The 25,206-nt window shown below is 44.0% G+C and overlaps 1 protein-coding gene across 4 annotated transcripts in view; it reads left to right on the forward strand.

Moving 5' to 3' along the window:
- The window catches only part of Scn10a (sodium voltage-gated channel alpha subunit 10), a 98,952-nt gene that overhangs the window by 66,592 nt on the left and 7,154 nt on the right, over positions 1 to 25,206 (forward strand). For 3 of the 4 annotated variants that reach the window (XM_087216497.1, XM_087216494.1, XM_087216489.1), the window contains 9 exons: positions 196 to 319; positions 1,488 to 1,642; positions 4,996 to 5,169; positions 9,716 to 9,838; positions 10,939 to 11,223; positions 12,724 to 12,777; positions 13,588 to 13,729; positions 15,922 to 16,022; positions 18,854 to 19,124. In XM_087216497.1, the coding sequence (XP_087072623.1) occupies positions 196 to 319; positions 1,488 to 1,642; positions 4,996 to 5,169; positions 9,716 to 9,838; positions 10,939 to 11,223; positions 12,724 to 12,777; positions 13,588 to 13,729; positions 15,922 to 16,022; positions 18,854 to 19,124 (1,429 nt within the window). The remainder of the gene's footprint in view (positions 1 to 195; positions 320 to 1,487; positions 1,643 to 4,995; positions 5,170 to 9,715; positions 9,839 to 10,938; positions 11,224 to 12,723; positions 12,778 to 13,587; positions 13,730 to 15,921; positions 16,023 to 18,853; positions 19,125 to 25,206) is intronic. The other variant, XM_087216487.1, reaches the window with a different exon arrangement.

Genomic DNA, 25,206 nt, shown 5'->3' on the forward strand with positions numbered 1-25,206 from the left:
TTGCAGCCTGGCTCAGCTAGGCCTGGGTGCTCCATGGGGAGCATCAGTGCCCAGGCCTGAGCTCTGAGGATGCCAGGGCAGCCCCTGCATAGGACCAGAGCCCTCCAGGGCTTATCCTGTGCCTTGAGGATCTCAGCCTGTCGGACCTGCAGTGATCACGTGCTGGTTCACTGCCCAGCGGCCTCTGTCCTGCAGGGGGTGGATGATACAAGCTCCTCTGAGGGCAGCACGGTGGACTGCCCAGATCCTGAGGAGATCCTGAGGAAGATCCCGGAGCTGGCAGATGACCTGGAAGAACCCGATGACTGCTTCACAGAAGGTAAATGGTAGTAGCTGCAGGCCTCCTCAGGCTGATGCTAACTAGGGACAGAATCTGGCCCATCACTTCTCTAGGCATCTCGTGGCCAGGGCCCTGCCCTGGGGTCCGTAGGAGGCAGACAAATGGGGCCCTGCTAGCCTCAGACACAAATACTACGACTCATAGCACCTTATGCCATATTGGGTGGACACAGAAGACAGATGCTGACCCTTGCTTGTCACCCTCAGGAAACCTCACAGAATTACAAGTTGGCCCTCTTGAGGTTAAAAGGGGAAAAGGGTTACCTACCGTCAATGTCACTGTTAACTTTCTCTCACTCTCTTTCTCTGTCTGTCTGTCTCTCTCTCTCTCTCTCTCTCTCTCTCTCTCTCTCTCTCTCTCTCTCTCTCTCTCTCTCTCTCCCTCTCCCTCTCCCTCTCCCTCTCCCTCCCTCTCACCCCCACCCCAGTACTGGGGAATAAATCCAGGGCCTTCACACTGAACCACGTCCCAGCTCTTTTTTATTTTGAGGCAGGCCCTCACTAAGTTGCCCAGCCTGCACTTGAACAAATAATTCTCCTGCCTCCATTTCCAAGAGTGCAGAAATTACAGGTGTGCACCACCACACCCCACTCACCTTGAACTCATGACTTAAGACACAGAGAAAGGTCTCAACATATCTATTTCCCTCAATGTTTCCTTAAAGACAGAACCTATATCTTATCCATCTTTTCCCTCAGTGTTCAGAACACCAGGGCACATTATGTCCACAATATTTGTACAATAAATGAGTAAACAAATCCTTCAAATACTCGGAAGGTAATCATGGGTTATGGCAGGGTGGGGGCACCAATTCACTGAGTTTCTAGTTCTACCTGACCTTGGCTGGGCTGGGCTGGACCAGCCATGTGGTGGCCATCAGTTCCACACAGGCTCAGGGCATAGCCCCTCAGACACCAGCAGCCCTGCCTCAGGGCTCGTCCAGCTTCAGTGGCTGGGGTACTGGAGAGGGAAGCGGATGGGCTGAACTGAAGGCCCCCTGTAAAGGCCCCTCCTGTCCTATTCCAGGAAAGAATCCTTTTCCAAAGGGTGGCAAGTGGGTTTCCTAGCAGAGTTGTTTCCCAGGGTGGTGGGAGCAGAAATGATGACAATAGGATATCACTCCCCCCTCGGTCACCTCTCCCCACAGGCTGCCTTCGCCACTGTCCCTGCTGCAAAGTGAATACTACCAAGTTTCCATGGGCCATGGGCTGGCAGTTGCGTAAGACCTGCTATCGCATCGTGGAGCACAGCTGGTTTGAGAGCTTTATCATCTTCATGATCCTGCTCAGCAGTGGGTCTCTGGTAAGGGGAAGGGCCCAGCACTGAGCCCTCCAGATGGGACTTCCTGCCACTGAAAGGCCTGGAGGTGCACCACTGGGCCAGCCACAGAGAAGGCCCAGACTAGCGCTGGAAGGAGAGCTGCAGTCCATTGCTCCTCCTAACGGCAGGGCATGGAGGTGTTTGAGCTGCCAGTGCCACTGCCTGCTCAACCTGGCGGCAAGCATTGCCAGCATTTAGAGTATGCATCCCACTTGTGGGCTAGGGGGCTTGTTCAAGGCCATGCAACTCTGTAGTAGCAAACATCACTTCAATCCTAAATCCCCTGGCTTTCCATCCTCGGACCTTGCAAACACACAGGCCTTCTCTGAAGGTCTAGTCATCTTGCTGTATCTTTTCAAAGCACTTGGAAATGCTGCCGTTACTCCTTCAGTGCTCACGGGAAACTTAACAGCAGCCAATTCTTAAATTGGAATCACCTGGAGAGCTTTCTACACTGCAGCTTCTGATCTGGAAGATCGGTGGTAGGACTTGAGAACCAACATACTCACCGTGGAGGCTAATGCTGGCATCCATGAATCACACTCGGAATGATCTCAGGAAATAGAAACTCAGGGTTTGGAATCACTCACTAATTCCCTGGCTGAATGCTGGGCTCTGTAGGCCAGGGAAGGAAGATGCTATACCCGGACTCAAGCTCACTCTGCAAACTTGAGTGTTCATCCCAGTAGAACAAGGTAGACATAGACACAGGAAGGGACTTGTCAGCCCTAGATGTCCCTATTTTACAAGTGAGGCAATCAAAGTGCAAAGACATAAAAAGAACCACCCAGGGTCCCAGTAAGTTCATTCTAGTGCTGGAACTAGAGCCCCACTTTCCTGATTCACAGCTCCAACTGTTTTCACTTGTCTTGCTCCTCCTGTGCCATTTACTCACTAAAAACGACCTAGCCAGGGATGTGGTTCAGTGGTGCCTCACCTGCCTTGGCAAGAGTAAGGTCCTGAGTTTGATCCCTGGTGCTGGAAAAAATAAAAACAGTCTACTGAAATATCTGGGCACTGACTTAAATGTCAGATTTCCCCAGAAAGGTGCCAGATCTGCTCAGCATGTGGCCTTAGACTTGGGGACAGCACAGGTAAGGGACAAAGCATGACCTGAGGCGTGGGAGGAAAACTAGGGCAGTGAGACCCAAAGCCAGGAAGAAGTCTCAGGGGCAGGGCTGGCCTGCCATTTTGTGCAGAAGTGGGGAGCAGCGTGAAAGGTGCCCATCATGATGGGACAAGGTGCCAACTGTCCTCCCAGGTGCAGAAGTGCAGAGGCCAAACTGCAGGAGAAGGGGGAGGCAGAGCTTTCTCCACACCTTCCTTTCTCTTTCCCGTGCTCCTGGATAAACATGATAACCCCAGACCAGGCAAGTTGGTGCACACTGTAATCCCATCACTCTGAGAAGCTGAAGCAGGAGGATTGCAAGTCCAAGACCAGCCCAGGCAACTTGGTAATTTAGGGAGACCCTGTCTCAAAATAAACACTAGAAGTTAAGGCTGGGATGTAGCTCAGTGCAAAGGCCCTGGGTCCAGTGCCCAGTAACACATAACCCCAGATGCTGTTGACCAGTTGCCTTCTTTGTGGACACACTGTCCAAGTCTCTCTTCTCCACGCTCCCTCCCTCACATCTCTCTTCACACCCCCAGCCCCACCTTCCTGTTCTGGCTCCTGCTCTCTGCTCCCTGGAGGAAGCACAGATCCTGAGACAGCTGCTCTGCCCCGACCGCCCACCCCATCAGCTTCCTCTCACTCCCCATCTCCTTCCCCAGGAGACCAAACAGGCTTGTGCCAAATTTAGTCTTCTTTATGCTTTTACTTTGAGTGCTTTTAAAAAATAACATGAATTTTCATCTGACAGAGTAAAATGCAAAATGAAAAAAATCAACTTGGAAATTATAGAAAAAGGCAAAAGAAAAAAATCACCCATTTTTCTATCACTCAAAGAGAAGCTCACTTTGAAAACATTTGGGCTACCTCCTTCCCATCTTTCTCATGCATAGAATATACAAATATTACAAAAGTAAAGCCACCTCTATGCATTCTGTAACTTCTCTTCAGTAAATTTTCCCAGGAAGAATTTTCATACTATCTCACTTAATGGCTGCAACAAAGTCCATTCTAGGAACATGCCACAGTTCATTCAAACAACCCCCATATTTACACTGAACATGCGCGACTCTCCTCGCATTTGCTGTAATGGAGATCAGAGTGCTTGAGCATTTTAGCTTTGGCCGGAGATGCAGGTCCTACGGTGAGGTCTCTTGTGCCAGCGACTTGCTGGGGTAGGCTGTGTTGAAGCCTGTGAGGGAGCAGGTGGGACAGAGAAGGGAGCCTCAGCGGGCGCCACAGGGAGCCTTGAAATACAAAGGGCACCACAGAATTCTCGCACCTGAAGACCAAGGGGGTAGCCTTGTAAACTCACATGTCACTGGCCAGGCCTGCCCCAAGGGGTGGGAATCTAATCTGCAAAGCAATTCCAAAGGTGGACCTGGCTCTAAGGTGGACCTGGTTCCCTCAGCCAGGCAAAGAATCCCTGTCAGTCACCTCAGTGGGAGAATGGGGGTACTCTTGCCCAGTAGCCTTGGAATAAGGCTTTTCATGGGCTCTCGCTATGTAGTTCAGGCTAGCTTTGAACTCACTACATAGTCCAGGCTGGCCTCAAACTGGTGGTGATCCTCCTGCCTCAGCTCCTGAGTGCCAGGACTATAGGCGTGCACCACTATGCCCCTCGAATCACCAACTCTCTCAAGCCTTGGAATCATTTCATTTCCCAAAGACTGACCTAGTTCTCACTCCCACCAGTCACCTATGAGAGTGAAACACCCCACACCTAGCATTGTCCCACCATTCTTTTTCATCTTCACAGTCTGTAAAGAAAAAAAATTAAAACCTGCATTCTTCTAATTTAAATTTCCTTGATTACCAGCGAGATGAAACATTTTTTCTCAGAGGTTTGTTGGCAAATCTTACTTTCATTTCTTTGTGAACTGCCTGTGAACATCCTTTGATGCTTTTATTTTTAAAGCAAGTCGCAGTTCGTATCCCTTTGGTTCACTTCCAAAATCCAATTCGAGGTTCCCTTTCTCACTTGCATTCAGCAATCCTGCAAAATATCAGCAGACTGTGTGTCCCTGTTGGGTGAGGAAGTCTCAGTTTGTATCTCACAGTGCCTCCTCTACCCACCAGCCCAGAAGCAGAGAAAAGCAAATGACTTGGGCAAGCCAGCTGCCAAAGCTGCTCCTCGGGCCTGTGGGCAGGCTGGTCTTGCCCTCTTGGTCTGGACTCCATGCTATGGGTCCAGCAACCTGGCATTCTGCTCCCTTCCCTCTAGGCCTTTGAAGACTGTTACCTGGACCAGAAGCCCACAGTGAAGGCCCTGCTGGAGTACGCTGACAGGGTGTTCACCTTCATCTTTGTGTTTGAGATGCTGCTCAAGTGGGTGGCCTATGGCTTCAAAAAATACTTCACCAATGCCTGGTGCTGGCTGGACTTCCTCATTGTGAATGTGAGTGGTTTGTGGGCACAGGGGCTCTGGGGTCCTCACCTCTAATGGCTATGGCTCTCACAGGCTACTGAGTACTGTGAGCACTCTGTAAGGAGTCTAGAGTACTCTGCACACTGTGAGTGGTCAGCTCAGACAGAACATGATTCTGGCATAGCAGTGGCTTCAGTTCTTGGGCCTCCGCCCAGAAAGACCACTAGCGTCTTCTGCATTTTTACAAAGCAAGATGACAGGGAGGCTGTCTGGGGTCTGATAACCTTGCATCTGTTGCCAGAGCTCTGGACTTTGAGGAGCTGTGGCCTGTGAGCAGAGAACCTCCCACCTGCTGGCTGTGTCTCCAGCCCTGGCTACACTTTAGAATCACCTGGGGAGCTCTTAAACATACATCGAGCAAATGTCACTATGCGGGAGATTCTGATCTTCCCAGTCTTGGGTGGAGTCAGGGCGTGAATATTTTGTAAAAGCTCCTAGGCATTTCCAAGGGGCTGTTATGGTTAATAAGCACTGAGCTGAGAAAACTGGCTCCTCCCTAGTGGCTCAGAAAGGGGCAGAGGGTCCCACCAGAGAGGTGATGAGCTGGAGCTGAAGAGTTCTGATGCACAGTAACCTGTGACCATAGCCCTGCATTAAGGAATTTACCCTGCACCTCCCACACATTCGTCTGTGAGTCCTCAGCCTAACTGTCACATCGCCCCATCTTTCTTCAGGCCACTGCCCACCTGGCTTTGCAACATGGCAACATGAGTTATTTGCTCACTGCTGCTTAGCTGAGGGTTCCTGTGGAACGAGGAATGTTCTATGTGTGTCTCTGCCTCCCAACAGCCGCCAGCACCAAGGTCCACTCATTGGAGGTGGCAGGAAATGTGTCTGTACTTGGTGCTCACTACTGAAGCTGGACGGAGTCCAGTACAGAACATTCTGTCCGGCCTCCTGTGCTGGCAAGACCTCCACAACAGGCCTGTGCATGCAGTTCTCTGCTTTCCTGATGCCAGTGCACTAGCAGCCTCAGGCCACTGTACCACAGGGATTAGCTGGGAGGCCTGAAATCTGAGTCACAGATAATAATTTTATGCATATAAAGCAATTATTCATAAATGAAAGGGAAATGTTTTAGTCTGGCTCCCCACTTCAGATATAGATATATATGATGTAAAACCTTGATTTGCAAGCATAATTCATCCTGGAAACATACTTGTAATCCAAAGCACTTGTATATCAAAGAAAATTTACCCATAAAAAATAATGGAAACTCAGATGATTTGCTCTACAATCCAAAAATGTTCATTTAAAATGATTACAGTACATATACAAAATAATAAAATAAAAAATATAAATAAAAATAAACAAATTAACTTTCATGTGTCTTTGAAAACCTTTGTGGCTGGTATGAGGGAGATAAGAGAGGGGAGTTACTATGCAGGATGACTTTCACTATCACTAAGGAAATCACTGCTATCTTTTGGTTCAGAGAAGTCTTTTGTTTCATGCAACTTTAACAAGGAACTTATCCAATGACACTTGCTTTGGCTTCCTTTTGAGTATTTCATGGAAATGTCAGATTACAGTATCATTAAACAGATTCATTGCTCACTGTACAGCTTTATTTGGGTGGTGCTTTTCTACAAAATTTTGCACTGTTTCCCACTTTTTATGCATCTCCCTAATCTCATTTGAAGTGAGGGATTCTTCCACCTTTTTCTCTTCCTTCTCTCCAGACAAGATCTCCTCCATAACCTCTTGCTGTTGGGAGACATTCACACACAATCTTGCAGAGCAAGAGAGAGAGAGAGAGAGAGACAGAGGCATCACTGGCTCAGTTATGATCATGTGACATTTGCCATCACATATTAATTGTATTCCAAGGCATCACTCATTTATCAAATTAAAACTTATTAGAAATGTTTATCTTTTTTTTTTTTTTTTTTTTGGTAGCGGGGATCGAACCTGGGACCTTGTGCTTGAGAGGCAGGTGGTGGAACCACTGAGCTAAATCCCCAGATATGTTTGTTCATCTTGCAGAACAAGTTACAATTCAAGGGGTGTGTGTGTGTGTGTGTGTGTGTGTGTGTGTGTGTGTGTTTAGGATGTATGGATAGGCATCGGGGAAAAGGAAAAGAGGAATGGGAATGGATGGCTGAAAGGAAAGGACTGATAGAGAAGGGCAGGCAGAGGAAGTAAAGATAGGTAAATATATGGGAAGAGGGAAAAGTGAACAGTTGGGTAGATGAAGGAGCCATATGGAAGGAAGAACGGGTGGTTGGAAGGCTCAGCAGGAGGATGGATGGAATGAAGGGATGATCATTATGCAGTCCTCTAACCTATTCACCCACTCAGATATCTTTCATCCAAGCATCCTTCTATTCCTTCATCCTTCTATCCATTCATTTTCATCTTTCTATTCTTTCTTAATCCATGCATCTGCCCTTCCTTTATTCCATTCACCTGTCCATTTATCTTCTTTGCTTCCTTCCATCCATTCAACCTTCTAAAAATTCACTAAATTCTTTGATTCATCTATTCTATCCAACTTCCATTTTTCCATTCATTTTTCAGTCATTTTACTCAACCATCCATTCTTCTCTGATCCATCTATCCCATCCATCCATCTACTAGTCCCTGCTTCCATACTTTTTCCCTTCTTTTATTTTCTTCCATCCATAATTGATCTAGCCCATCAATATTTGCAAACTAGTCCATCTATCCTATCATTCTTCAGCTTCTTCCTTTCTTCTTTCCTTTCTTTCATCCATCCCAACACGCTTCTAACTTTTATTTATCAAATGTTTGCTTAAAACTGAATACAATATTGTCTTATGAGGTGCTGTGGGAGAGACAGCACAAGGAATAAATGCTCCCTATTTCCAATTTACACTTTAGTCTTTACTGGACACACACAAGGGAAATAAATATATAAAGAGAGGCTGTGTTGGGTTCTGCTGGGGACTGTTAATATCTTGGGGGCACAGCCTTAAGCCTTCTTTCAGGGGATGAGGTGTCTGGGAAAGCTTCATATAGGAGATGTTATTAGGTATAGGACCTAGAAATGAGCAGGAGCAAAAAGGTACAAGAAGACTGGGGAAGCCAATCCTAATAAAAAAAAAAAAGTGACCTTGAGCAAAGGCATGAACCCCAGGGTATTCAGAGAACAATTTGGTTAGGGTAGAATACACAGATGAAATATTTATAGAAATGAACATTGTAGCCATACAGTACAGGCTAAGCAGTCTAGAGCTCATTCTGAGAATGATAAGAGTACCAGAGAAGGTTGGAAGTATGAGAGAGACATCATCACAGTCTGCTTTATGGTAAGGTATGTGTGGGAGGGATACAGTATTGGGGCCTGGAGGCTCATGGCCTGAGTAGCAGGACTAGAGCTGCATATGGGGGTGGGCTTTGCTGGAGAAGCCCCAGTTCCTGTCTTCCCAAGCTGCAAATTTTGCACATAAGCAGGCTTTCCAGGAGGATGAGCAGTAGGGAACAGGCATGGAACTGGCCCCAAAGATCCTGGCCCTCAGCCAATCAGGTGACACTTGCTGGTGTCTGGAACCTTGTGTGAATGAAGGAAAGGGTCCTTTCCATTCCAGCTCTTGATCCTGGTAGAATTAACCACCCGTTCAGGGACTTGATATTGTGTGAAGCTCAAGCACCCAAGTGCCCTTGCTTTCTAAAGTTCTGGCATACATTCCCACATAGCTGCCAGAATAAGCTGAGCCTGAATTCAGCCCACTATCCGTGGTGCAGCTGGGCTCTCACAGGATTCAGTCACAGCCCCCATCAGGCTCAAGCCTATGTGAAGTGTCTCCCCAGCCCCTTCAGTGATCCTAGAAGAGGTGACCGTTTTCCCATGTCAGTTTGTGTCCTTCACAGTCCTCAGCCCATCACTTACATAAAAACTAACAGATCAGCAGGGGCTCATGACTCAGTCATCCCCTCTCAGCTGGCTACGGAAGCTGGATCCCAGGGACCACTACCACTCACTCTTGTTGACAACTGCAGAGCTGCAAGAATTGTGGACTCATTTTTATTTTGTCTGACCCCTTCATTTTGCAAAGGACAAAAGTATCCTAGATGAGCAGGTCACAAAATCAGGATCAGGAGAGACCTAGACCCACCCTAAACAGGATTCTTTTCATCCCATTTTTCTGAGCAAATACAAGACTAACTTTATATTTCTCAAAATAGATTTTCAGCAGAGGCCATATATGGAGACATTGTCTCTCCAAGTCTCTGAAAGTCAATCAAAATTTTAAGATTATTGGACCGCCACTAGAGTGAAAGAAACTTGGCCACCTACATCGACAAGGGTGGCAATGTAGGAAAATGAGTTTTGTTTTTTGCCCAGAGGCTTAAGTAAGTGATTACTAAAATTTTCCCTAAAAGAGAAGGAACTAAACTCTTTCTGACTTCTGCTAGAGTTCAGAATAAGGTGGGAGCCAGGACAATGGCTAAGAGCAGGGGATGGGAGGCTGGGAAGAGATTTCCTGTCTCCTTCCTCTAGGCTGCCTTTCTGGACCCTGATGTGATACTTTTGTTCTCTGCCTGCACTCAGATCTCACTGATAAGCCTCATAGCGAAGATCCTGAAATATTCTGATATGGAGTCCATCAAAGCCCTTCGGACCCTCCGCGCCCTGCGGCCCCTAAGGGCTCTGTCTCGATTCGAAGGCATGCGGGTAAGTCCTATTTCAAAAATATCTGATCTACAACATTTGGTAATTCTTACCCTTTTATGTCCTCTTTACCACTGACCCCAAAGTCTAGGCCCTACCTTGCAAAAGTCAGCTCTGTGTCTTCCTGTCTGCTCCAACTTTGGTAGTGCTGCACCTCCCAACCCTCCCGGTTCCCCTACACAACTCTTTGTGAGAACCTTCCCTTAAAGCTTCCCATAAATAGCACATCCATCGGGACTCAGACCAGTCTCTCTTCATGAAATGATCCTGATTCAAGACTCCACAACACCTGTTATCTGTCTCCGAACTCTGCCTCTTAATCTTATTGCCAAGATCTCTAAAACATCACAAGTTCTCCATCTTTCCATGGCAAATGAGTCTTTTCTCTAATGCCACATTCAAATGCAGTGCCATCTTCATATCAACACCTCAGCCACCACTCACTGAGATGCCTCTTCTCTCCAACCTGTGGCGCTGTGGAATTTTCTCTTCCACCCACCTCTTTTCTTATCCATTACCACCCTCCACCTTGCCCTTCCTCCACTGTTGACTCAAAACGGTCATCATAGTTTTGAAAACAAAAGTGGAGTTTTACAATTAACTTGCCCCTTTAGAAATGTGAGAAGCTAAAGACTGAAATGTATTTTATTTTGTATTCAAGTTCTTACTTGCTGATTTACAAATGAGTACATTTATGAATATGGATTTAGATTTCACTGATGCTTGACCACAGCATACTTTATTTACACTGTATTTTGTAAAATATAAAATTAAAGGGAATAAAGTGAAGCCCTAAAAGCCTGTATTTGCAAGTCCAATACACACACTCAGACCCCTAAGTGAATATATGTACTTGTACACTCACCCATCTCCTCCATTCTGAGGAAAGACACTAAAACCTGCCCTTGGTGAAGTTTAGGGAAGAAAGTCTACCCATCTTCAAGTACCCAAGGTCTCTGAGTCTTCTGAGTCTGAATGATTGCACTAACCTTCTTACCTTGCTGCTTCCAAAAGCCACTGGCTCCTGAAGCAGCCTGAGTGAGTACAAAAAGAATCAAGATCCAGCACTCTGGGGTTGCCAGTCCTTTTTTGTTTCCCATCAGGTGGTGGTGGATGCCCTGGTAGGTGCCATCCCATCCATCGTGAATGTCCTCCTTGTCTGCATCATCTTCTGGCTCATCTTCAGCATCATGGGCGTGAACCTCTTTGCGGGGAAGTTTGGGAGGTGCATCAACCACACCAATGGAGAATTTGATCTTGTGAACTGGACAGTTGTGAATAACATGACTGAATGTGAGAATCAAAACTATACTGGCAGCTTCTTCTGGGTCAATGTGAAAGTCAACTTTGATAATGTTATGATGGGTTACCTCGCACTTCTTCAGGTGGTGAGTCAATCATGAGATGAACTATTTCTCTTACTTTGGTCAGTAAGTGGATAGTTTAGGGTCTTCTAGAAGATGTTGCAAAGGGTAGTACTAAGTGTGATCTGAAGTCATTCTCTATTCCTACAGACGACACCATTAGGTGACCTTACTAATGAATGTGCTCTTATAGTGGTACAATTAGACAAGTCTGGGTTAAAGGCTGGGCCTCCATGGGACTGTATCAAGTGATGACTTAGAACACACCACCTGTACAAAATAGACATGGCAGATCCACATGTTCCGTGTACTCCTTCACATCATCTCCTAGATGGTGATAAGTTATATCCAATTAAATTGATTGCAATGACAGAGAATGTTGGTGATAAATGACAATCAAACTCATTCACACTTTCTTATCCCATCTCTTTCTCTTTTTTTTTTAATTAATCTGGGACTTTTTTTCCATTAAATCTATTGGTACATTTTAGGTATAAAATACATTTACATTCATCATTGGGATCTTGTACCTTTACATTATGTGTCTTGGTTCTTATTTTTTCCCCATTCCCCTGCCTTCCCTTCCCTATTTACAAAGACTTTGTTTCCATTTTTTTCCTCTTCTCATATTTTTTCCCTTCTTTCCTTTCCCCTACCCCTCCCGCTTCCCCTACTCCTTTAGACCTTTTCTTCCTATTATACAATATCAATTATACATTTTGATCCTTATTTACAGTCTCTTGCCTTCATCCCATTCATTCAGTCCTCAATTCATATAAGTGTTGACACAATTAATTACACATCTGTAATGTAGTAACCCATGAGTTCTTGCATTTCACCCTCTCTTCACATGTTCAATCAACAAAAATCCCTGAGTAGTTCTGTCATGTCAGGCACATGCTTAGTCCTAGGAGACACAGTTGGAACTGGTTCCAAGCACTGAGGCTCTTGTGATTAAAACAGACAAATACATGAATCAAAACAGCCCACCAAGTGCTATAGCAGGCTTAGGGGCGCAAGACCTGAGACTTCTTTTGTGCCTTTCATTATGCTAAAGGGCATAACAAAGACCTAGAGAATGCTAAGACTATAGAAAGGAATGTGGAGGTTTTCTACTCCCAACTTCCCCATCTTCCAAGTATATATATACCATTCTTAAATCATATGGGTGAGGTGGGAAAGTGGTTGAGAAAATGGCAGCCCTGAGATGGGGCCTTAATCCAGGGCACAGAGCAGCCTTGAAGCTGTTGGCACTATAGTCAGGCATATAGGCAGCCAGTCCATACCATATCCTGGAAGTTTCCATGTTTTTAGTGCCACTCTATTCTGGAATAGCCACATGTGGATTACTTTAAATCACCATGTGAGATTAGTCAGGACTCTTTCTCCTTTCTTCCCAAGCCCTTTTCTCCTCAAGCCCCCTTAGCTGAATGCCCTGCTCTCTCACCAGGCCACCATGGCCTGAGAAGGGTCCAGGATCGATGGAAGGGCAGACACTGAGTGGCCTCTGCTCCTTGTTTCCAGGCAACCTTTAAAGGCTGGATGGACATTATGTATGCAGCTGTCGATTCCCGAGAAGTGAGTCTTGGCCCACTGAGCCTATAGCTTTCCCCTCCATGTGCCCTGCCCATCCCAATCTGTATTTGTAATGAAGTGGAGCTGGCTTTGGTGCCAGGAGAGGCATCCATCCGGAGCCTCACACCCTCCATCCCTGCAGCAGTGTCCAGTTGGCCTCTGTTGGGTGTTTAAGCCCGCCCAGCCCATTCCCCTTCTGTGCATGCTCCTTAGGCTTCTCAAGACCTTCAACTGCTCACCACAGAGGAGAGCAGCAGATGACCCTTAAAGGCCAGTTCCTGGGAGGCCTCTTCCTGGACTAGCAGGAGCTGTATAATGAAAGCCAGACTGGGGAGGTGCTGGGGGGAAGGACCCTCTCCTGCCACTGCAGACTCTGCTGAGGCCCTGCCCTATGTCCCCGCAGCTCACCTCTGACTTCACTTCCAAACTGCATTTCTGAGTCTCTGTCTGAAAACTTTTGTTAGTCCTTCAGAGCTTACTTAGCAGTGTCCCCCAAGGTCAGGGGATTTGATGTCCCCAGGGCCACCCTCTCTGATAAGTTTTGGAAGTTTGTATGTGAATATTTCAGCTTCCTCATCCCTAGGGTTTTCTGAGGTGTAGTCTACACAGTCCTCAGAGGGCCGAAACAGGATGGCCCCAGTTGTCCACAACAATGGCCTGCTTAACTGCACCCCCTTCCTTTGCTTTTCTTCTCTTCCTGCTTATTCTCTCTCACTCCCTCAGTCCTACTTCCTGGGATAAATAACCTGTGCTGAGAGTTGGCTATAGGGTAAAACTAAACTAAGATGCCCTCCCCGCTCCCAAATTCCACAGGTCAACAGTCAGCCCAAGTGGGAGGACAACGTGTACATGTACTTGTACTTTGTCATCTTCATCATTTTTGGTGGCTTCTTCACACTGAATCTCTTTGTTGGGGTCATAATTGACAACTTCAATCAACAGAAAAAAAAGATAAGTGGTGCTCAGTGTTTCTGCCCTGTCAGTGAATCTTATACTTCCTGTCTCCTGGCCAGCCCTGGCCTCATGGCTAAAACCAACACTACTCATGGCCCTTCACACCTAACCAGAGCTTAATTTTGGCCTTGAACCCCAACCTGCCTTTTTCCCCCTGGTTTTAATCCTCACCCCTGTCTGGTTCTTGAAGTTGCAGCAGCTACTGCTAGAAGAGCAGCATGTCAGCATGGTGCCTCTTCCCTATGTCCCTACCCCGATTTCCATCCTCCTTCCCAATGTAACCTTGGCCTTCCCACCTGGACCCATGTTGCCACAGGTAACCACTTTGAGAGATTTCAACAGGGAACAAAAGGGCTCTAGCACTTGCTGTTTTGTTTGGAGCCCTGAGCCCCAAAGGACTGAGTCAGGACACCACAGGAAGGGAATAGACCCCAATGCTGGCAAAATCTCAACCTCATTTGGGATGGGAGAAAGGTTCTTGGCTCCTTGGATGATGGCTCAGTTAATAGGAACCCGATCCAGGGCCAGGGATTTAGCTCAGTGGCATCACACCTGCCTCGCAAGTGCAAGGTCCTGAGTTTGATCCCTGGTACCAGAGGAAAAAAAAGGAACCTGATCCCAGATAGCCTGTCATATTTATCACATAATATAATCACCATGAGGCCATTAAAGACATAAAACACGTTCATGTTGTCCTTCCATTTAGAACCCTTCCAACCTCTGAGGTAAGCAGGGCACTATTTTAGATTCCTGTAAACTTAGCCCCTGAGAGAACAGGGGGCTGTCTGAGTCACACTGAACAGCATTGCCTTCGACATCACACAAACCTGGGTTTGCCTTCCTGACTCAATCACCAGCTGGACAGATGATACCAACAATGTTTCAGACCTCCCTGAGTCTGTTTTCTCATCTGTTAAATGGGGTTAATAATACCTATCCTCAGTAGCATAGTGAGAGGTAAGTAAACCTCTGTACACAGAAAGAGCACCTTCCTTAGGCTGAACACACAGTGGGCAATAGATTCTAAGTAGATTCCATTATAATTTACAATGCGTATTCAGTGGAGCAGGCATCGTACTTATAACAAATCCTCTGGCAGGGTCCTGGGCCTTCAAAGAGGGCAGGAAGCCTGTGAGAGCCCCAAAAAGTCTCAGCAAGACAATACCAATGACTGTCACCACTGCCTAGGGCTTTGAGATCACCCAAGCAATCCTTTCTCCCATTTACAGATAAGGAAACTGAGGCCTAGAGACAGAGTTGGCCATGTCATGTGATAGAGTGACATGAACCAGTAATCACACTGGGCTGAGAAACTACATCTGTGGATTCCTTTCCCAGAATTCTTAGTATGGCTCTAGCTAGAGCTCACCTACTCACTGCCCCATCCCTGCCAGTCTCCACTAAGACGTCCCTCCCAAAAGACCCTTTGTGTCTACAGATTTTCTGAAATCTCACCACCTGACAAATATCCCATTTCCCCAGCATTTGCAGTAACTAATTTAAACAAGCATGCTACTGAAATGGCCCTTCAAATTATGTCAGGAAGTAAAAGATATGGGTTTGAATGAAGTCCAAAGGGTCCTACAGAAAACTGACACACTGCATCTCAAAGGAGGAAGACATCTTTAATGGTGTAATATATGGCACAGTAACACAGAGGCAGTGCAACTGGCAGGGCTCAAGCAAACCAAAGGTCCTAAAAGGCCAAGTACAAGGCACTAACTGTCCTCAGCTGCTCCTCTCCAGAAAGACCTGAGACCCTGTGTTCCCGAGTCTTTGCTCTAGAGGCCCTGAGGAAAGCCCTTGCACCCTGGCAAGGCCTGTGTCTCTAGAAGCCCACTGAATTTAACTGGGATGATCAGGCTGCATGCATGGCTCGGATCTGAACTGGCACAGATCTTGACCTTGATCCCTGGCCCCAAGCCTTCCCACACTCTGTTCAGGGAGTATCTCCAAGATCCTGGAGAGCAGAAACCAGCTTTGCTTCAGAGACTCAAGCAGGGAGTACAGCATGGGCTCTTTTCTACTGCTATGTCATGAATTGTGACACCCAGGAAAGGTACTCCTTGATCCTCAGCTTTCTGCAGAGGAGAGGAGGTTGACATGCTCCTTCCCATACAGGATGCTTTGATTTGAGTATCCCTGGGGGGATCCTGTTATTTTAATAACAACGTGCCTTTCTCCTGCACTTAGGGGGCCAGGACATCTTCATGACAGAGGAGCAGAAGAAGTACTACAATGCCATGAAGAAATTGGGCTCCAAGAAGCCCCAGAAGCCCATCCCTCGGCCCCTGGTGAGTTCCCCTCTAGCAGAGCATATGTGTGTGGGCAGCTTGTACCTGTGCTGGATGGTTGAGTTTGGTATGAGTGTGATGAGGGTTCCCAGGCCCAAGCAATGAGAAATTTAAATGAAGCAATTCTCATCTTCTGGAATGAAAATAACCCCTAAGATGCTTCCAACAAGACTGTGTAAAGAAATACTGACCTCCCCCGCCCCCGCCTCAAAATGTTAGGTTCCAGCACAGGTTTGGGAGCAGGTCAGGTTAAATCATATTGAGGGTGGACAGCGATGGGATGTTTGTGTAGTTATGCATTATGATTCAGGTTGCCACCACCTTTAGACCAGCCCTACTTTCTACCTCATGCCTATAGGTAGACTAAAGAGGAAAAGGCCGGTGCGCACTCCCCTGAGATCCAAGACACAGTCATGGTCACTGTCCAGTGACCCAATAGGAACTCTACTGAAGTTTAGAGATTGGCCAAAATTAGAGTCAGATTCCACTTTGATTCCTTTTTTTAAATAAAGACTTCAAGAATCATGCCCTTTTAATTCCTCTATTAAGTGTAGCTCCCAAATTATATATGACATCTCTAAGTTCTGCTCAGCCCTCTGCCCAAAGATGAAAACATCAAACCTCTGGGCAGCAGCACACTGGGACCCTAACACATCCATACATACACACCACTCCTTACCCTCAGTGAAGCCTGGATTCTAAATGTTCATCCATAGCCAAGGGTAAGGGTGCCACCAAACCGGGAGATTTTTTTTCCTATAACATTCCCTGCTTTAGAAATCACTAAAAGCAGGTTTCACACACTCCACTTTATAGGAAAATAATGGGCTCTAGAATATCACTTCATCAATCACCTACTTCATCATCTCTGAGAGCAGCAAGGGTTACAAAGATGTGATTCCTGCCCAAAAAAGCTGCTGCACTCCCTCAAGTCAGAGCATCCAGGGCATACTTGATGCCTAGATGCTTGCTGATGCTGTTGCCTGCTCTGTTTAATTATAAGTCATGTGATGAGATGAATGGGCTTTTTTCACCATTTTCAGTGATGAAATAGAAGGGTTTGGTGGCTCAGCAGTCCTCCTCCCATCCAGGGAAATGTGATCCAGAAGCCATGCATGGAGCCAGGCCCACTTGGGTCTGATTCTCTGCTCAAACTCACCAGGGCAGCAACCCACCCCCAGCATGAGCAGAAGGTGGGGATCAGCTTCCTCACAGCACTTCTCCCTCCTCTTGCTTAGCAGTTCTTGGAAGCTCCCTGGTGGGACAACAGGTTTTTCTCCTCATGGACACTTATACAGAACCCTCCATATAGCATACATTTAGTACATGCCTATTTTATAGAATTAAGTATAATCAAACTTGGTAGGGTTACTTTAGAACTTTGAGGTATGGTTAATTCAGAGCTGCCCATTCTGTCTTCCATTTATTCACCAATTTATTGAGCACCTATTTTATAACAGATATTAAGGATGAAACAGTGAGCAAAATAAACAAAGTTCCTGCCCTTGTAGTGATCATAAGCCCATGGCCAAGACAAATAATTAGCAAAAAACACACATACGAGTTGGAGAAATTGGCAAGGGATAAAGACTGAGGTAAAAGGGAAAGGGTGCCTAGGACTGAGTCTTGAAGAGCTCTACTGTCTAAAAGTTGGATGAAGGAGACTAGAACAGAGCCACCTAAAAGGCAAGAAAAGAAGCCGGAAAGTATGGCATGATAGAAACCAAGAAAGGATAATTCCAAATTAAGTATCCTTGAATTTAACATCATGGAGGTCATTAGTGATCTTGTGAGAACCATTCCAATGGCAGGATAAAAAGCTCTGTTGGAGTTATTTGAGGAGTGAATGGGAGATGGTGATTGTACACAATTCTTTCAAAAACTTTAGCTATGAAACTGAGAAGAGATCTAGAGTGGTAGCTGAAAGGAGATCCAAGGCTCAGATCAGGAAAAGCCATGTCACTAGAAATTTACCTAAAGAACTTAAAGATGAGTCACTCATATGGACACTAAAGATGCTCGAGATAATAGCCCAAAGTGGGCAAGTTTGGCCACAAACCTGACTCGTCAGGAATTAAGCAGAAAGACCAGAAGACTGGTAAGTGACAGTAAAGAGGAGGTGACAGTGTGCCAGCTGGAGGATGCAGCTTTAGAAGGAGAGGGATTTTACAAGACACAGAGGGGAAAAGTCATAGCATTGAACTTAATTATATATTCAGCAAAGTAACTCAAATCAATAATTTTGCAAGCAGTTCTTGAACTCTTGCTATGTACAGAATACTACAGGAACACAAAGATAAGCAAACATGCCCTCACCCTCAAAGCATTCATTGCCCAGTAGAGAAGAGTACATGAAATGCTAGAACTCAAGATGGGCCGTGAAGGCTGTGGGAGCCAGAGGTCCAGAGCAGCACGGTGTAACACGATTGAGGGAAACTCCCGGGATGGAGTGAGGCTTAAGAGAGGTGGATCTCTCAAGACCGTCAGAATTTGGAAAGCCTAAAAACGTTACAAAAGGAGCATTGCAGATGGAAAGAGAGCATGGCCTAAGACAAAGGATGTGCTTGGTGAGTTCAAGAGGCTGAGAGAGGTAGTAAAGACTAGAACTAGGACAACGAGGTAATCAGGTAAAAGTGAGATTTGAGAAGGTCTAAGAACAGGATGTGGCTTCTGTTTGGCTGTGAGGAGACAAGAGGAACAGACTTTTAAAACTCATGTATAGAGAACTCATACTTCCAGATGTTTCTTTCTTTTTTTTTTTTTTTTTTTGTTTCTTTCTTTTTTTTATGTTGGCCCAAAGGTCCTGATGCAACCACCTCTTGTTTTCTCAGAACAAGTACCAGGGCTTTCTCTTTGACATCGTGACTAGGCAAGCTTTTGACGTCAGCATTATGGTCCTCATTTGCCTCAACATGATCACCATGATGGTGGAGACGGACGACCAGAGTAAAGAAAAGACAAGAGTTCTAGGCAAAATCAACCAGTTCTTTGTGGCTGTATTCACGGGCGAGTGTGTCCTGAAGATGTTTGCCTTAAGGCATTACTACTTCACCAACGGCTGGAACGTGTTCGACTTCATCGTGGTTTTCCTCTCCATTGGGAGTGAGTGTGTGGCCAAGCAGTAGGGAAGCTCAGCCTCTGCTTGGGGTTGTTTGGGCTGCTTTTTTGTTAAACCAAGGGACAAACAACAAACTTTTAAAAATAATGTATGTTAGAAAAGCTCAGTGTGCAGCCTTCCAAGAGCAGCAGATTTAACATCCCCCTGAGATGCTCTCCTGGTAAAGTGAAGGGTCTCTTTGGTCCTCTCTATGCTGCTGGGAAGTTTTCAGTCATCTGCCAAGTGATAGCCCATTACTAGAACCTTGGCAGCTGGTGGGGAGCAGTTACTCCTTCTGAGAACTTGCTACTGCAGACCATAGCATTTCCAATGGCCCTTACTATGGCTTTGAAGGAGGGAGTGGATAGTATTTTGTGAAGTGACTCATAAAATACTTTCTAGGATAGAAGATCAGTTGCCAACAGAGTGAGGAAAGTCTGGAAATAGATTCTTCAAAGAAGATTCTTAAACTTAGGATCTGGCATTAAATATCTATGTAACTATCCTCTTAGGGAATATGAATGTGTGATTTTTTTTAAAGTCAAGGGATTGATGCTAAGAGAGCAATGCTGTGAAGTCCCATTCAGATTATTGTTGAATGAAAAATCTAGTATTTGGGGTGAAATGATGTTCAGAGAAAATGAAGAGCCAGAGGCTAATGTGGGGAATTGAACCATTATAACTAAGTACTGTCTGAGTTCTGAGCTCTGGGCTGGGATCCATGAATCTTCACAGCAGCCCTGTGAAACAGGTGTGTATGGTCCCTCATCTTATACATGTAGAGTTGAATCTCAGAGATTAAGAATATTATGCAAGGTCACACAGTTTCTCAAGGGCAGGGCTGATTTTAGACTAGGCGAAGTTCTTCTATTGAATCAGCTGCCTCTCCAGCAACCACGAGACCATACCTGGACTTCCTGTGGTTTAACTGAAGTTTGGCCCTGTAAAAACCAAATCTCAAATCACCAGCTTCATTTTACATTATAAATATATTCTGATCCATTATATCCTGACCTGTTTACTTTTTTGTGTCAGGGTATAGCTGGATATTTAATTTCCCATTGATTTACTATGAAGAGCTCACAGCATCTGAATACTACTTGGCAACATTTAATCAATCTTCCCACCCTAGTGGAGAAACAGCCTTGGGTTGTGTCTATTTGTCTGAGGGGTTTAAATTTGTTTTGGTACATTTTGCTATTGCTTTTGTTTCTTTGTTTTTTATGCATTAAGTTTATCAGTACATTTTAGGTATACAATATAATGACATTCATCATTGGGAATTAGTACCTTTACATGATATATCTTGCTTCTTATTTTTCCCCCTTCCCCTGCCCTCCCTTCAACCCTTCTATCCCTCCCTATTTACAATGACTTTGTTTCCATTTTTTCCTTTTCTCATATTTATTCCTTTCCTTTCCCCTGTCCCTCTTCGCTCCCCTTCCCATTTGGACCTTTTCTTCCTATTTCACATTATCTATCATACACTTTGATCCTTATTTATACTTTCAGTTTCTCACACCAGAGAAACTACTCAGTATTTATATATGTGTGTCCTATTTATTTCGCTTAGGAGTATGGCCTCAGTGTATATCCATTTAGCTATAAATGTCTCTAGTCTCTCATTCTTAGTGGCTGAGTAGTACTCCATTGTATATAAAAAATACCTTCTTTATCCAGTCTCCAGTTGATAGGCAATTGGGCTGCTTCCAAGTTTTAGCTCTTACAAACTGTGCCACTATAAACGGGTGCACATATATCACTGTAGTATGAATTTTTAAATTCTTTTCAGAAGATACCCAGCAGGGGAATAGCTGGGTCAAATGGGACCTCTAATCCGAGTTTTTTGAGGTATCTTCATACTGATTTCCACAGTGGTTGCACCAGTCTACACTCCCACCAACAGTGGAGAAGGGTTCCTTTTTCTCCACAGCCCTGCTAGCATTTGTTATTGGTTGATTTCTTGATAGCAGCCATTCTTTCTGGAGTGAGGTGGAATCTCAGTGTTGTTTTCATTTGCATCTCTTGAATTACCAGTGATGTTGAACACTTTTTTGTATACTTATTTGCTCTTTTTACTTCTTTGTCTTAGAAATGTCTGTTCATTTCAGATGCCCATTTTTGGATTGGGTCTTTAAATTTGGGAGGTTTGTTTTTTAAAGTTCTTTATATATTCTAGATAGTAGAACTATGTCTGAAGAACAGCAGTTGAAAATTTTTTCCCACATTGTGGGTTGTCTCTTCACAATGTTGGTGGTTTATCTTGCTGTGCAGAAGCTTTTTAATAAGATAAGATCCCAGTTGTTGATTGTTTATGCTAGTTCATGTGCGACTGAGGTTTTGTTCATAAAATTTTTTCCTACACCAATGTCTTCAAGAGTTCTACCTAACCTCTCTTCCAGCTGGTTTAGTGTTTCTGTTTTAATATTTAGATCTTTGATCTATTTCTATTTTAGTTAGTGCGTGGTGAGAGATATAGGGCTAGTGTTAATCTTTGGCAAGTTGAAGCCCAATTTTTCCAGCACCATTTATTAAAGAGGCTATCTTTCCTCCAGTGAGGGTGTTTGGCTCCTTTGTCAAAGATGAGGTGGCTGAGTGTGTCTGGAGTTGTTTCTGCATCTTCTAATCTGTTCCACTGGTCCTCAGGTCTGTTTCTTTGCCAGTACCATGCTATTTTTATCACAGTAACTTTGTAGTATAGTTTAAAGTTGGGAATTGTGATATGCCCTACCTTGTCTTTGTTGACTAGAATTCTTTTAGCTATTCCAGGTCTCTTCTTATTCCAAATGAATTTTTGGGTTGTTTTCTCAAGGTCTGTGAAATATTCTGTTGGAATTTCAATTGGGATTGCATTGAATCTATATAGCAGTTTTGGAAGTACGGCCATTTTCACTGTACTGGTTCTTCCTATCCAGGAGCAAGGGATGTCTTTCCATTTTCTGATATCCTCTTTGATCTCCCTCTTTCAGAGTACTGTAGTTTTCAGAGAAGAGGTCTTTGATTACTTGCATTAGATTGATTCCTAGGTATTTCATTTTTTTGGATGTGATTGTGAAAGGAGTTATTTCTCCAGTTCCTCTCTCAGTGAGTCTGTTATTTGTGTACAGGAAGGCTATTAATGTTTGTGTGTTGACCTTGTATCCAGCTACTCTACTGAATTTGGTTATTAAGTCTAGAAGACTTTTGGTGGAGTTCTTGGGGTCTTCTATGTAGAGTATCATATCATCTGCAAATAATGACAGTTGAACTTCTTCCTTTCCCATCTTCACCCCTCTCATTCCCCTCTCTTGTGTAATTGCTATGGCTAATGTTTCCAGAACTATATTGAGCAGGAGTGGTGATAGTGGACACCCTTGTCTTGTTCCTGATTTTAGCATGAAGGATTTCAGTTTTTGATCATTTAGTATGATGTTGGCTGTTGGTTTTTCATAGATGGCTTTTATCAGTTTGAGGTAGAGACCATCTATTCCAATTTTCTGTAGGGTTTTTATCATGAATGGGTATTGGACTTTGTCAAATGCTTTCTCTGCATCTATTGAGATAATCATATGTCTTTTGTCCTTGGCTCAGTTAATATAGAGTATTACATTGATTGATTTGTGTATGTTGAACCATCCCTGCATCCCTACAATGAATCCTACTTGGTCAGGGTGTATGATCTTCTTGGTGATCTTCTGCATTCTGCATTCTATTTGCCAGTTTCTTATTGAGGATTTTCGCATCTATGTTCATTAGGGAGATTGGCCTATAGTTCTCTTTTTTGGTTGTGTTTTTCTCTGCTTTGGGGATCAAGATGATGCTTGCTTCCATGAATGAATTTGGGAATATGGCTTCCCTTTCAATTTCATTGAAGAGTTTAAGCAGTAGTGGCAATACTTCTTCTCTAAGTGTCTTGAAGAATTCAGCAGTGAAGCCATCAGGACCTAGGCTTTTCTTTTTTGTTAAGCTTTTAATTACATTTTCAATTTTGTTGATTGATATTTTTATTTTTTATAATTTTTAGGTCATTTTAGTTCAATTTTGGTAATTCATATGTATCTAGAAATCTGTCCATTTCTTCTGTGTTTTCCATCTTATTAGCCTATAGGTTCTCAAAGTAGGTATCGATGATCCTCTGGATTTCTGCTGGGTCCATCATAATTTCACCCTTTTCATTCCTAATTGCACAGATTTGGCCCTTTTCTTTCCTTTTTTGATAAAATTGGCTAAGGGTTTGTCAATTTTGCTTGTTCTTTTGAAGAACCAACTCTTTGCTTCACTGATTTTATCATTTTCTTTGTCTCCATTGCGTTGATTTCTCCTCTGATCTTTATAATTTCCTCCCTTGTATGAGCTTTGGGTTTGTCTTGCTCTTCTTTTTCTAGAAGCTTGAGGTTCAGCATTAGGTGTTTATTTGAGCTCACTCTGTTTTTTAATATGAGTATTTACTGTTATGAATTTCCTTTGTAAGACTGCTTTCATTGTGTCCCATAAATTCCGATATGTTATATTGGCATTGTCATTTAATTGTAGAAACTGTCTGATTTCTTCTTTAATTTGCTCTGTGACCCATTGGTAGTTCAGAAGTGTGTTGTTCAATTTCCATGTGTTTATGCAATTCTTGCAGTTTCTTTTGCTAATGATCTCCAATTTCACAACACTATGATCTGATAATATACAGGGGATAACTTCAACCTTTGCATTTACTTAAACATGTTCTATGAACAAGTATATGATTTGTTTTGGAAAATGACTTGTAGGCAGCTGAAAAGAATTTGTATTCTGGTTTTGGGATGTGGAGCACTCTGTAAACATCTGTTGAGTCCATTTGTTCAAGAGTTTGGTTAAGTTCTAGTATTTTGTTGTTTATTTTTTGTCCAGTTGATCTATCTATTTTTGACATTGGGGTATTGAGGTCCCCCACTGCTATTGTATTAGTGTTTGTTTGATTTTTCAAGTCTCTTAACATTTGTATATATAAATATATATAATATAAATATTGTTGGGTACACTAGTATTTGGTGCATATATATTTATGATTATCATTCTTCCTCTTGTATTGTTCCCTTTACAAGCATGTAGTGACCTTCTTTGTCTCTCTTGATTAATCTTGGTTTGAAATCTATTTTATCTGCAAATAGGATAGGTACTCCTGCTTTTTGGGGGGTGTTCCTGTTGCATGGAATATTGCTTTCTTTTTGTTCCCCACCGCCCAGTATCAAGGATCAAACTCAGGACCTTATGCTTGCAAGGCTGGCATGACGCCACTGAGCTAAATCCCCAGCACTCATTAAGTATTGCTTTCTACCCTTTAACTTTCAGTCTATGAGTTTCTTTTTTAATTAAGTGTATTTCTTCAATGCAGCATATTGTTGGATCTTGCTTCTTGACCCATTCTGCCAGTCTATTTCTTTTGATTGGTGAATTGAGACCATTAACATTGATGGTTATAACTGATATGTATTGATTTATCCTTCCCATGACCTTTTCCTGTTGTTGGGTTCTCCCTCTTTGCATTTAATTTCTTGTCTTGCCTGATGGATTCATTCTGCTGGACTTCCTGGGGTTGTGACCCTCATGTCTTTTCCTAGAATATTGTTTAAAACATTTTTGGAGTGCTGATTTGGTATTCATGAAGTTCCTGAAGTGTTCTTTGTCATGAAAGTATCTTATTTCTCCATCAATTTTGAAAGATAGTTTTGCGGGTACATCAATCTGGGTTGAACGTTGTTTTCTTTTAGGACTTAAAATACTTCATTCCAGGCTCTTCTCGACTTGAGGATTTGTGTTGAAAATGCTGTGAGTCTGATGGGCTTTCCTCTGTATGTGATTTGTTTCTTTTCTCTAACTGCTTGTAGAATTTTGTTCTTCTGTTGGGTTTCTGGAATCTTAACTATTATATGCCTAGGTGTAGATTTTCTTGGTCATGGTTAGTTGGAGTCCTATATGCCTCACTTATCTGTATATCAAGTTCTTTTCCCCTGCTTGGGAAGTTTTCTGCCATTACTTCCGTGGACAGTTTTTTATGTCATTTGCACTCTCTCTTGTTTCTTCAATGACTCTGATCAGTCTTATGTTATTCTTCTTTGCAACATCTAGGAGCTGCTG

The sequence above is a fragment of the Heterocephalus glaber genome, unplaced genomic scaffold (genome assembly GCF_053883595.1).
Source record: "Heterocephalus glaber isolate CG9 unplaced genomic scaffold, H.glaber_assembly_v1.0 deba00000122, whole genome shotgun sequence".
Taxonomy (NCBI): domain Eukaryota; kingdom Metazoa; phylum Chordata; class Mammalia; order Rodentia; family Bathyergidae; genus Heterocephalus; species Heterocephalus glaber.